General features: G+C 48.3%; 1 protein-coding gene across 1 annotated transcript in view; it reads left to right on the top strand.

Annotated features, from left to right (window-relative positions):
- The window catches only part of ANKS6 (ankyrin repeat and sterile alpha motif domain containing 6), an 87,114-nt gene that overhangs the window by 56,652 nt on the left and 17,939 nt on the right, over positions 1–12,523 (top strand). The window contains exon 13 of the mRNA XM_065399737.1: positions 11,185–11,252. Within this exon, the coding sequence (XP_065255809.1) occupies positions 11,185–11,252 (68 nt within the window). The remainder of the gene's footprint in view (positions 1–11,184; positions 11,253–12,523) is intronic.

Below are 12,523 nucleotides of genomic sequence, written 5' to 3'. Positions count from 1 at the left end.
ACCGGACATAATTAGCAACGTCCTTGCCCATTCCCTCCCAGTGGAAGGACTTCCCCAACCGGTCTTTGGTTCTGTTCACCCCAGAATGGCCACTGGGATGATCATGGGCTAAGCTCAAGAGTTTTACCCGATACTTAGTGGGAACTACCAGCTGTCTTTGAGGATGCCAGTCTTCCTGGTGCCCACCAGAAAGAGTCTCCTTGTATAAAAGTCCTTTTTCTACAACAAACCGGGATCGGTTAGAAGAGCTGAGAGGCGGTGGGGTGCTCTGTGCCGCCGCCCAAGCTTTCTGAAGGCTGTCATCTGCTTCCTGCTTGGCCTGGAACTGTTCCCTTGATGCTGGAGACATCAGTTCCTCCTTGGACTGTGGACTGGGGCTTGGTCCCTCTGGAAGCGATGCAGGTGCTGGGGCTTTTTCCATTGACTGTGAACCGCTGTCCGCTGGTGCACTATGTGGTATTTCAGGCTTTGGCTGAGCCTCTTGGGTAGGGTTATCTGCTGCTTCCGCCAGTTTAGGCTCGCTGGTGCCCTCTGGCATTGGAGTTGTAGACGGGGTTGCAAGCGCTGGACTCAGTGCTGGCAATGGTTCTGGTGCTGGTTGCGTTGCCAGTTCCGGTTCTGGGACTGGCTTTGGCTGGGTCTCTGGGATTGGATCCACTACGGCTGTTGCAGTCGTTGGCAGGGGATCCGGTTCCACCACCTGTGTTTGGGTCTCCGGTAACACAGACGGGGTCCTGGTGGACGGCTCAGGAACAGGGATGGGGGTGAAAGCTTGCTTAGCCTGGCTGCGGGTGACTATTCTCACCCTCTTGGCTAGCTTCACATGGTTAGCCAAGTCTTCCCCCAGTAGCATGGGAATGGGATAATTGTCATAGACTGCAAAAGTCCACATTCCTGACCAGCCCTTGTACTGGACATGCAACTTGGCTGTAGGCAAGGTTACAGACTGTGACACGAAGGGTTGAATTGTCACTGTAGCCTCAGGGTTGATGAGTTTGGGGTCCACTAGGGATTGGTGGATAGTTGACACTTGTGCCCCAGTGTCCCTCCAAGCGATAACCTTCTTTCCGCCCACTCTCAAGGTTTCCCTTCGCTCCGAGGGTATGAGAGAGGCATCTGGGTCTGGGGTTCTTTGGTGTGATTGGGGTGTAATGAACTGTAATCGGTTGGGGTTCTTGGGGCAGTGAGCCTTTATGTGCCCCAGTTCATTACATTTAAAACATCGCCCTGCTAAGGTATCACCGGGGCGATGTTGGTTGCTGGAGACTGGTGTGGTGGGGTGAGAAGGCGTCTGGGGTTTCCCTTGGGATGTGGGTGGGGTCTTGGGTTGTCCCCGGTGATAAGGTTTTGTTTCGGCTTGCCCCTTCTGATATTCGCTCCAACTGCTACTAGCTTTTTTCTTTTCTGTCACCTCCACCCATTTGGCTCCAATCTCCCCCGCCTCGGTTACAGTTTTGGGCTTCCCATCTAGGATGTACCTTTCTATTTCCTCAGGAACTCCCTCTAAAAACTGCTCCATTTTTACTAGGGAAAGCAGATCTTCCAAAGATTTAACATTTGCTCCTGATACCCAGGCATCACAATTTTTGTCAATGTGATAGGCATGCCGGGTAAATGACACATCTGGTTTCCACCTTAGGGCTCTGAACCGCCGACGGGCATGCTCGGGTGTTAGCCCCATTCTGAGTCTGGCCTTGTTTTTAAAAAGTTCATAACTGTTCATGTGTTCCTTAGGCATTTCAGCCGCCACTTCTGCTAAGGGTCCACTGAGCTGCGGCCTCAGCTCTACCATGTACTGGGTTGGAGGGATGTCGTATCCAAGGCAGGCCCTTTCAAAATTTTCTAAGAAGGCCTCAGTATCATCGCCTGCCTTGTAGGTGGGGAATTTCCTGGGATGGGAAGTGGTACCTGGAGAGGAGTTGTTAGGATGGTCTGATGCACCCTGCCTAGTCCTTGCTGCTTCCAGTTCCATCTCTTTTTCTTTCAGCTCCATCTCTCTTTTATGGGCCTCCTGTTTGGCTTTTTCTTCTCTTTCATGGGCCTCCTGTTTGGCTTTTTCCAGCTCCATTTCTCTCTTGTGGGCCTCCTCTTTGGCTTTCTCTTCTCTGTCTCTCAGCTCTATCTCTTTTTCTTTCAGCTCCATAGCTCTCTTGTGGGCCTCCTCTTTAGCTTTTTCTTCTTTGGTAGTCATTTTCCTGGTTTTCTTGTGCTGGGTCACACCCTCTGCAGTTGACTGAAACTGGGATGTACTTAGCTCAGGCTCCTGCTGAGTGCTGCTGAGTTAACAGAGAGTTTCTAACTAGCTACTTCCGAGGATGTAAAAAAGAAAAAAAACACAATTCAGCTTGTAAATTATCTTTACCAGTTGTTTGCTCATTAATTGAACCCTTCTCTTAACAAAGGACCTTGTTAAAAAAACTTAACACCTCTGCCTTCAGGCAAGGAGAGATAAGATATGCATCTACCTTCAGCTCTGCTCTCCAAGCAGCTAGAAGGAAAAAAAAAATCTCTTACTGGCTTTTGGGTTTAAAACGATCCCACCGCTGTGCCACCATGTCAAGGCTGTATCCCTACTTTGAACTTTAGGGTACAAATGTAGGGGCCTGCATGAAAACTGCTAAGCTTATCTACCAGCTTAGCTCTGGTCCCGCTGCCACCATTCTCGATGGATTCCCTCCCTGGGAAGCCTTGAGAAACCTTTCACCAATTCCCTGGTGAATACAGATCCAAACTGCTTGGATCTTAAACAAGGAGAGATTGACCCTTCCCCCCTCCTTCCTTTCACCAACTCCTGGTGAATACAGATCCAAACCCCCTTTGGATCTTAAAACAAGGAGAAATCAATCAGGTTCTTAAAAAGAAGGCTTTTAATTAAAGAAAAAGGTAAAAATCATCTCTGTAAAATCAGTATGGAAAATAACTTTACAGGGTAATCAAACTTAAAGAGCTCAGAGGAATCCCCTCTGTCTTAGGTTCAAAGTATAGCAAACAAGATAAAGCACTCTAGTAAAAGGTACATTTACAAGCTGAGAAAACAAAGTAAATCTAAGACGCCTTGCCTGGCTTTTACTTACAATTTTGAAATAAGAGAAACTTGTTTAGAAAGATGGGGAGAACCTGGATTGATGTCTGGTCCCTCTCAGTCCCAAGAGCGAACAACCCCTTAAACAAAGGACACACACAAAAGCCTTTCCCCCCCCAAGATTTGAAAGTATCTTGTCCCCTCATTGGTCCTCTGGGTCAGGTGTCAGCCAGGTTACCCGAGCTTCTTAACCCTTTACAGGTAAAAGGATTTTGGAGTCTCTGACCAGGAGGGATTTTAGTACTGTACACAGAGAGCTGTTACCCTTCCTTTTATAGTTATGACAGGGCGGAACGGAAGTACTTCATGCCCGCCAAGGGGCATGAATACCTATACACCCACCCTGCCCCCAACTCCCTGGTGGTTGAGTCACTCAGATACAACCAACCCTTACTCCTGAGAATAAAGACTCAAGGAGACTGGATCTATTTGGGAGAAAGGTTTATTCATCCTTAAGTTTCCAATTAAAGGTGGCGCACCACCAAGCCCTCCTGGGGAGATATGAGTTCAACTTGTGGGGCTCTCTGCCCAAATTCGAGGACTCCCTCTAAGAGTGTGACAAGAAGGATTTCAAGGCTCTGGAGGAGGAGGGTGCAGCGGCTGCCAGGGCGGCCCTTCAGGTAGCGTCGGATGCTGTGGATACAGCTGCAAGGTTTATGGCCTCTGCAGTGTCCATGAGGAGGGCGTCATGGCTCCTGCTGTCTGGGCTGACCAGTGAGGCGCAGAACTCCTTACAGGACCTTCCATTCGATGGCAAGGCCTTGTTTGCCGAACAGACGGACGTGAAATTGCATGGAAAGATTCCCGCAAAAAGCTTAAACCCTGGGCCTCTATGTCCCAGCTCTGGCCAGGACCAAGTTTAAGCTGCAGCAGGCTCCCACCCAGGCCACCCACGCTAAATATGAGCCCCCTTATAAAAAGTCAAGGGACTATAAGAAACACCCATAGAGGCAATCCCAGTCTGTGCCCCAACCTGGGCCCTCCAAGGGCAAACCGGCTGGAAAGCATCAGTTTTGACGGGACGCCCAGGGGCGACTTACCAGTTTGTACCAGAGATCCATCCACAATAAAGCTTCCCTTCTCCAACCAGTTGTATGCTTTTCTCCCGCAGTGGTCGCGGCTGACTTCGGACCGATGGGTCCTCAACGCTGTCTCATAGGGCTACACCCTCCAGTTTACCTCTACACCGCCCACCCACCTTCCGTCCCCACCCCTCCTGGGGGACCCCTCTCATGAGGCCCTGCTCAAGCAGGAGGTGGGACGGCTCCTTGGCCTAGGAGTGGTGGAAGTGGTGCCAGCGGAGTTCAGACACAAGGACTTCTACTCCAGCTACTTCCTTATCCCGAAGGCCAAACGGGGGCTCTGGCCCATCCTGGACCTGCGAGGCCTGAACCAATACATGGTAAAGCTCAAGTTTCGCATGGTCTCTCTGGTCTCCATCATCCCCTCCCTGGATCCTGGGGACTGGTACGCTGCCCTCGATGTGCAGGACGCGTACTTCCACATTCATATTTTCGAGGGGCACAGATGTTTCCTCTGTTTCACGGTTGGGCAGGAACACTACCAATGTACGGTCCTCCCGTATGGCCTGTCCACTGCTCCCAGATCTTCCCCTATCTCAATGACTGGCTGGTCAAAGGCAGCTCCAAGTCGCAGGTGCGGGATCACGTGTCACTCCTCCTGTCCACGTGCGCCACTCTGGGCCTGTAGGTAAACAACACCAAGTCCACGTTAGTCCCGGTGCAGCGCAAAGAGTTTATTGGGGCAGTCCTGGACGCGACATTGGCCAGGGTCTCCCTCCCACTGGACAGATTCGAGACCCTAAGGGAGCTCATCGTCATAGTCACAAGGTTCCCCATGACCACAGCCAGAGCGTGCCTCCAGTTCCTGGGTCACATGTCAGCATGCACATATGTGGTTCACAAAGCCAGACTCAGGATGAGGCCCCTCCAGCTCTGGGTTGGTCTTGGTGTTCTCCCAGTCCAGAGACAGGATGGACAAGGTCCTCACTGTGCCCGAACCAGTGATCGCCTCCCTACAATGGTGGTCCTCCCCGGGGAACATGCTCCATGGGGTCCCATTCAGGGGCAGGCCCCCATCAGTGGAGATGGTATCTCATACGTCAGATCTGGGGTAGAGAGCCCATGTGAGGAACGTTCAGACGCAAGGTCTGTGGTCCGCGCAGGACCTTGCCCTGCATGTAAACGTCAAGGAGCTCAGGGCAGTCCGTCTGGAATGCGCAGTCTTCCAATCACACCTGGAGGGCAGAGTGGTCAGGGTTCTCACGGACAACACGGCCTCAATGTTTTACATCAACAGGCAAGGTGGGGCCTGCTCCTCTGCCCTCTTCCAGGAAGCCCTCAGGCTGTGGGACTTCTGTATAGCCCATAATATTTGCCTGGAAGCCCACCACTTACCGGGCGCGTGGAACTCGCGAGTGGATCGTCTGAGCCAAGACTTCTTCTCTCAGCATGAGTGGTCACTACACCCAGAGGGGGTGCACAGGATTTTCCAAAAGTGGGGCACTCCCCAGTTGGACCTGTTTGCGCCACGGCAGAACCGCCAGTGTCCCCGCTTTTGGTCCGGGGAGGAGGGGGGGGTTGGGTGCGGACGCCATCTCCGATGCCTTCCTCCTATCCTGGTTGGGCCAGCTTCTCTATGCCTTCCCCCCGATCCTGTTGATTGGCAAGGTCTTGGAGAAGATAAAAATGGACAGGGCCCGAGTCCTCCTGATCACCCCGGCATGGCCCAGGCAACATTGGTACGGGACTCTCATGAGCCTGGTAATCGCCCCACCGTGGATGTTGCCATCCCACCCGGACCTGCTCTCCCAGGACCAGGGCCGCCTCCTCCACCCCAACCTAGTGGCACTCCACCTCATGGCGTGGCTGCTCAATGGTTAGCCCTGGAGGAGAGGACGTGCTCGGAAGGGGTTCAGCACATCCTCCTGGAAAGCAGACGGCCCTCCACGCGTCGGGCCTACCTGGCGAAGTGGCCTCGGTTTTCCCGGTGGGCAGCTGATCGGGGCGTTTCACCTGTAGCTGCTCCAATTCAACTCGTATTAGACTACCTCCTTTACCTTAGAGCCCAAGGCCTAGCGCTCTCGTCCATCAAGGTGCACTTGAAGGCCATATCGGCCTTCCACCCACCAGTGCAGGGACACAAGGTATTCTCCCATGCTATGACTGGCCGATTCCTTAAGGGATTGGATCGTCTCTTCCAGTACGTTAGGCCTCCAGTCCTGCAATGGGACCTGAACTTGGTGCTGGCCCGGTTGATGGGTTCCCCGTTTGAGCCGCTGGCTACATGCTCCTGGTCACACCTCTCATGGAAGGTAGCCTTCCTGGTAGCGATCACGTCAGCTAGACGGATCTTGGAACTCAGGGCCCTGACCGCCGAACCCCCGTACACAGTGTTCCATAAGGATAAGGTCCAGCTCCGACCGCATCCTTCGTTCCTCCCCAAGGTGGTCTCCACTTACCACATGGGTCAGGACATCTTCCTGACGGTGCTCTGTCCCAAACCCCATGCGTCCAGTGGGGAGCACCGCCTCCACATGCTGGATGTGAGACGGGCTCTGGCTTTTTACCTGGAATGCACAAAGCTGTTCAGGAAGTCTTCGCAGCTGTTCATCGCCTCGGCTGAACGCATGAGAGGTCGGCCGATCTCCACTCAGCGGCTCTCCAACTGGATCATCTTGTGTATTCGTACTTGTTACAACCTGGCAGGAGTCCCCCCGCCGCCGATTGTGAAGGCACACTCAATGAGGGCGCAAGCCTCGTCAGCTGCCTTTTTAGCCCATGTCCCCATTCAGGACATTTTTAGGGCTGCCACATGATCTTTGGTTCACACGTTCACCTCGCACTGTGCGATCGTCCCCCAGACCAGGGATGACGCTGGGTTCGGCAGGGCTGTCTTCCGTCCTGGGAACTTGTGAACTCCTACCCACCTCCAACAGATATAGCTTGGAATCACCTATTGTGGAATACACATGAGCAATCACTCGAAGAAGAAAAGACAGTTACCTTTTCTGTAACTGGTGTTCTTCGAGATGTGTTGCTCATGTCTATTCCACATCCCACCCTCCTTCCCCTCTGTCGGAGTTGTCTGGCAAGAAGGAACTGAGGGTGGGGGAGCACGCAGCGCCTCTTATACCACGCCATAGAGGCGCCATTCCAGGGGTTGCTAGGAGTGCTCCCCTACTGGTACTGCTAGGGGAAAAACTTCCGGCACCAGTGCACGTGGCGAGCACACACTCCTATTGTGGAATTGACATGAGCAACACAACTCAAAGAATGCCAGTTATGGAAAAGGTAACTGTCTTTTCCCCTCATGAAAGAAAACTGCAAGACATGGAAGGTAGTTACTATTATGTCAGGAATTACTGAGTGGTGCTGTTAACACATAATCTTACAAATTTTCTTAGAATGTGAATAGTGTACAGTCTTTGAAAAAATGCTGTATTTTTGTTACATTTGTGATGGACATTCTTTGGGGGTAGTTGTTGAAAACAGTAAGTGTGGTTTGCTTTCTGCCCTAATCTTTCTAACTAGAGATAATTGCTTGGAGCAGAGTGGCTTCCTGGGAACCAGGCAGTAGAGTTAGGGCTGAGATTCCTGAGAGAGGGAATTGCATGTATGTTGTTTGTGACCCACTGCAGTTCAAGAGCAAGTGTATAGAGTGTAAATAAATAACTTGAAATTAAGAAAATATCCTGACTTGGCATCCTTGATTTCTCCTCCAAAGGGAAGCCAACCTGCCAGGCCACAAAGTCTGCTTCCATTTAGCACAGAGGCAACTGTCTATTTTAGTAGAATCTTAGTAGAAGAAAATGCTTCCAGTGGGGCCCATATGTGCTTCTAAATCAAGGGCTGTCGGCATTCAACACCTGCTTTAAGATTTTAGACATGTTTAGAGGAGGGGAACTTGTGGTAGGCAGGAGCTTCAGTTGCACTATAGAATCAAAGCTTGATGGGGCTGTGACCAAGTGCCTGGATGGGCCACACTGAGAATGCTACACTCAGGGCAGACTGCAGGGAATAGGGAAGACAATCTCCAAAACTGGTAGTTTATTCTATAATGAGATTCATCAAGCCAGTAACAAAACAGCTTCTGTAACACCACATTGATTAGCAAGAAGCCTAATACAGTCCCCTTTAAGCATTCCAGCCCTTGGTCCCCATCTAGACAGCCAAATCTAATATAGTGAGGGGTTACTGAAAACTGGATTCACCATATGTGATGTTCACCAATCCCAAAGGACCGGACATTTATTCCCAGGTCAATATGAGTCTCAGATCTTACCCAATAATCATGCAGATGACAGTCCTTTAGTAATTTAAAAGACTAAAGGTTTAATAATAAAAGGAAAAAGAAAGAAAAGAGTTGCAAAAGGCTAAAAGATCAATTTACATACAAATATTTGTAAAATCCTTAGGTCAGTTTCATAGCAGAGATTGTGAGGCTGCTGATTTATACAAATCTTTCTGGAATCAGTCTAAAAAGTTATAGTCCAATAAACAGTCCAGGGGTAGAGTCTGTTCAAGTCTTTCTGTGCATTTCCATGTTATTCCAAAACGTTATTTGGAAAATCTCTGTCTTATGACTCAGACTTTCCCTGTTCAAAGTTTAAGCAGACTGTAAATGTCAGGATCAGGTGTGGGGCTTTCCTCTATAGTTCCCTAACAAGCTGCCAAGCCTCTTGTCATAGCAGGGCACTCCTCCCCTCTCCCCCTTCCCTCCCCCCCCCCCCCCCCATGGAAGAATGAGCAGTGCAGATTGTTGCTTTGAAGCTAATCTTCTATTTCCTATGCATACACAGGTAAATTAGTTGCATTCATTCACATAAGGCAATTAGCCAGCAGTTCATTATAGCATAGACAATTAAGTTGAAGAGAATATAGATAATATGGTTAGTTTTATGCAGTATCTTACATCTTTGATTTTAAGGTTAACTGACCCATTGGCATGCTTATTATAAAGTAGTTAAGACATGAAAGGGAATTAGCATCTATAAACTAATCTGGTTACATTGTTAAACTTCTAACAAGATACAGGTAAACACAGACAAATTCACTTAGCATCTACCCTGGATTTCTATTGCTACAAATAAATGGGTTAGTGATTACTGGTCTAGAGCAGGGGTCGGCAACGTTTGGCACACGGCTCGCCAGGGTAAGCACCCTGGCGGGCTGGGCCAGTTTATTTACCTGCTGACGCGGCAGGTTCGGCCGATCGCGGCCCCCACTGGCCGCGGTTTGCCGTCCCGGGCCAATGGGGGTGGCGGGAAGCCGCGGCCAGCACATCCCTCGCCCGTGCTGCTTCCCGCTGCCCCCATTGGCCCGGGACGGCGAACCGCGGCGAGTGGGGGCCGCGATCGGCCGAATCTGCCGCGTCAGCAGGTAAATAAACTGGCCCGGCCCACCAGGGTGCTTACCCTGGCGAGCCGCGTGCCAAACGTTGCCGACCCCTGGTCTAGAGCATCTCTTTGAAATTCATATACAAGTACATTGTCTTGATAACAACTTAACAAGAGGCTTGAAATGTTATGGGTCATACCCAAGTTGACCAGTCTGTCAATGTCACAAGGGCACATTGCAGAATTCCCAAAGATGAAGGAATAAGCACCATTTAAACTATGCTCAGATATGACGGGAGAAGTGTAAAAATGAAATATAAAGATTACAGTTATTTCTCTTGCCCTACAAAATATACACACAGGTCAATGCAATTTTTTTTATCACATTCTCCCTTACAGTTAAAAGTTAACATCACATACCCCAGTCTAAGATCATGCCCCAGTCTCTCTCTGTGTAGAAACCAGCTTTGTGAACTGTTATTAATTCATGATGTTTAGATTGCTTAGATAGACTACCTTAAGAAAAAAAGAGACCATTATAAAGGATAGTTTTCAATATGTTGAACTTAGAAATAAATATAGCATTAAATATCATGGGGCAGGATGCTGTGGGAGGAAGAAGAAAAAGCAGGATGAATGTGGGGTATCGTAATCATAAAGGCCTCTTTTGTACCCCTTTCACCCCGCCACCTCCAGCCAGTATGAGCTTTCTGTATTTTGTGGTTTGAATGACCCTTCCTTCCCTGTTTTGTGACCAACCTGGGAGGGAGATGAGTGATGGGAAAAATAGCCAAAGTGATTGAACTTCCATACAGGTTATTGGAACCTTAGTTTGAAGAGACAGAGAAATCGTAGTCATCCAGGCTTTGGGGCTTACTTCCAATTTCCATCATAACATAAGAACGGCCGTATCGGGTCAGACCAAAGGTCCATCCAGCCCAGTATCCTGTCTACCGACAGTGGCCAATGCCAGGTGCCTCAGACCTAACAGGCAATGATCAAGTGATCTCTCTCCTGCCATCCATCTCCATCCTCTGACAAACAGAGGCTAGGGACACCATTCCTTACCCATCCTGGCTAATAGCCATTAATGGACTTAACCACCATGAATTTATCCAGTTCTCTTTTAAACGCTGTTATAGTCCTAGCCTTCACAACCTCCTCAGGTAAGGAGTTCCACAAATTGACTGTGCGCTGCGTGAAGAAGAACTTCCTTGTATTTGTTTTAAACCTGCTGCCTGTTAATTTCATTTGGTGACCCCTAGTTCTTGTATTATGGGAATAAGTAAATAACTTTTCCTTATCCACTTTCTCCACATCACTCATGATTTTATATACCTTTATCATATCCCCCCTTAGTCTCCTCTTTTCCAAGCTGAAGAGTCCTAGCCTCTTTAATCTCTGCCCATATGGGACCCGTTCCAAACCCCTAATCATTTTAGTTGCCCTTTTCTGAACCTTTTCTAGTGCCAGTAACATAATTGCATGTAAAATGTAGTTAAAGGTAAGACTAGATGTCTAACAAGTACAGTTTAGTATAGTAGGTCATGGGAGTGAGATGCATTTTCACCTACTGTATATGTATAGAATAAAGACAATCTTGTTTTGCAATTTTGTATGAGTGGATTCCTGGAATGTTTGCTTTAATTTCTGTATATCTTCATCAGTTCAATATATTTTCCCCACAGATTACCAAAATTGAATTGTTTTAAACATTGTTTCTTTTTCTTTTCTGTTATTAAAGATGAGCTGACTAGTATCCTTAAAAAATTGTCGCTTGAGAAATATCAGCCCATTTTTGAAGAACAGGAGGTAAGGCGTTTTTTTGTTTTTTAAGTTTTAAGTGTTTCAGTATTTTATTTCAGCATTTTAGCATGATTAATCTACTTATCTGTTTGAAACCTGTATTTTATTATCCAAGTAAAATCATGGCTCTGTGTTCACTATAGCTGTGCAGTTTGCAGCACAATTTACACTTTGCTGCAGAACTGTTATCTAAAATCTCAATTTTCATTCAAAAAATACCTGGCTTCTTTCTAGTATTTCTAGTTGCAGCAATAACCTGGAAAATGTGAACCGAATGTTAAAAGATATAGTGATGAGTCTGCATAATCAGGAAGACAGCATGAAACAACAAATCTGAGAGGTGTGAGCTACTCCCTTCATCTCAGTCAGGTCTCCCTGGATTCTGTCATTCGGCGGCTGTGGAATGTGGCATTTTCCCAGAATGCCATAAAATTCAACATGTTTTCCACTGACTCTGCCGTAGTGCCACAGACCAGATATCCAACATTTTTTTGTTGTCTCCCTGCCCTGCTGGCACCTGCCAGCAGCTCTCTCTTCCTATATATCTTTCCACACGATGGCATTAATTGGATTATACTCTATATTCCTCTACACTGCTCCACGAAGCCAAAATTGGAATCCAGTGTACAACCAGAGTGGGGAGGAGCCAGCAGTGTAGAGAGAACAGTGCTTGGGGGGGGGGGGGGAGGGCCAAGAAGACGAGCCACTGAAGCAGGCTGCTATCTCCTCCTTTTCCTGAACAGATGAGAGATAGGGGGTTTGAACTGGACTATGGAGACGGCACTGTGGCAGCTGAAGAACTGGGCTGCCTGGAGAATGCACAAAAACCTTCGCTGAAAATAATCATCAAATTTTTTTCATCAATGAGTATTTTCCACTCTGAGCCAAAATTGTGTGCTTGTTTGTAGACGGATAGAGGATGAGAATGAAGAGTACTTCATGGACATACAATAAATTAACATTGCCACAGAATGTCTGGGTGCATGTAGAAGAATTTGGCCCCATTGTAACAGAGTGTTCAGGGCCACACATAAAGGTTATTCAGCTCAGCCACAAAATATTGGGCTTGAATAATATTCACCTACATAATAGGGAAGATAATTGCCTCCACTGTAAGAATCACTGGGTGAAATTCCATGTTGTGTGTTATATAACACATCAGACTAGACGATCATAATGGTCCCTTCCGGTCTTAAAATGTATGATCTGAATTTTCAGTAGTGACTCAGAATTTTAGGTGCCACAATTTCTGGATACCAAACTGAGACACCTTACAT

The sequence above is a fragment of the Emys orbicularis genome, chromosome 2 (assembly GCF_028017835.1).
Source record: "Emys orbicularis isolate rEmyOrb1 chromosome 2, rEmyOrb1.hap1, whole genome shotgun sequence".
In the NCBI taxonomy this organism is placed as follows: Eukaryota; Metazoa; Chordata; order Testudines; family Emydidae; genus Emys; species Emys orbicularis.
Note: the sequence above shows the minus strand (reverse complement) of the source record. Positions and strands in the feature narration are given on the sequence as shown.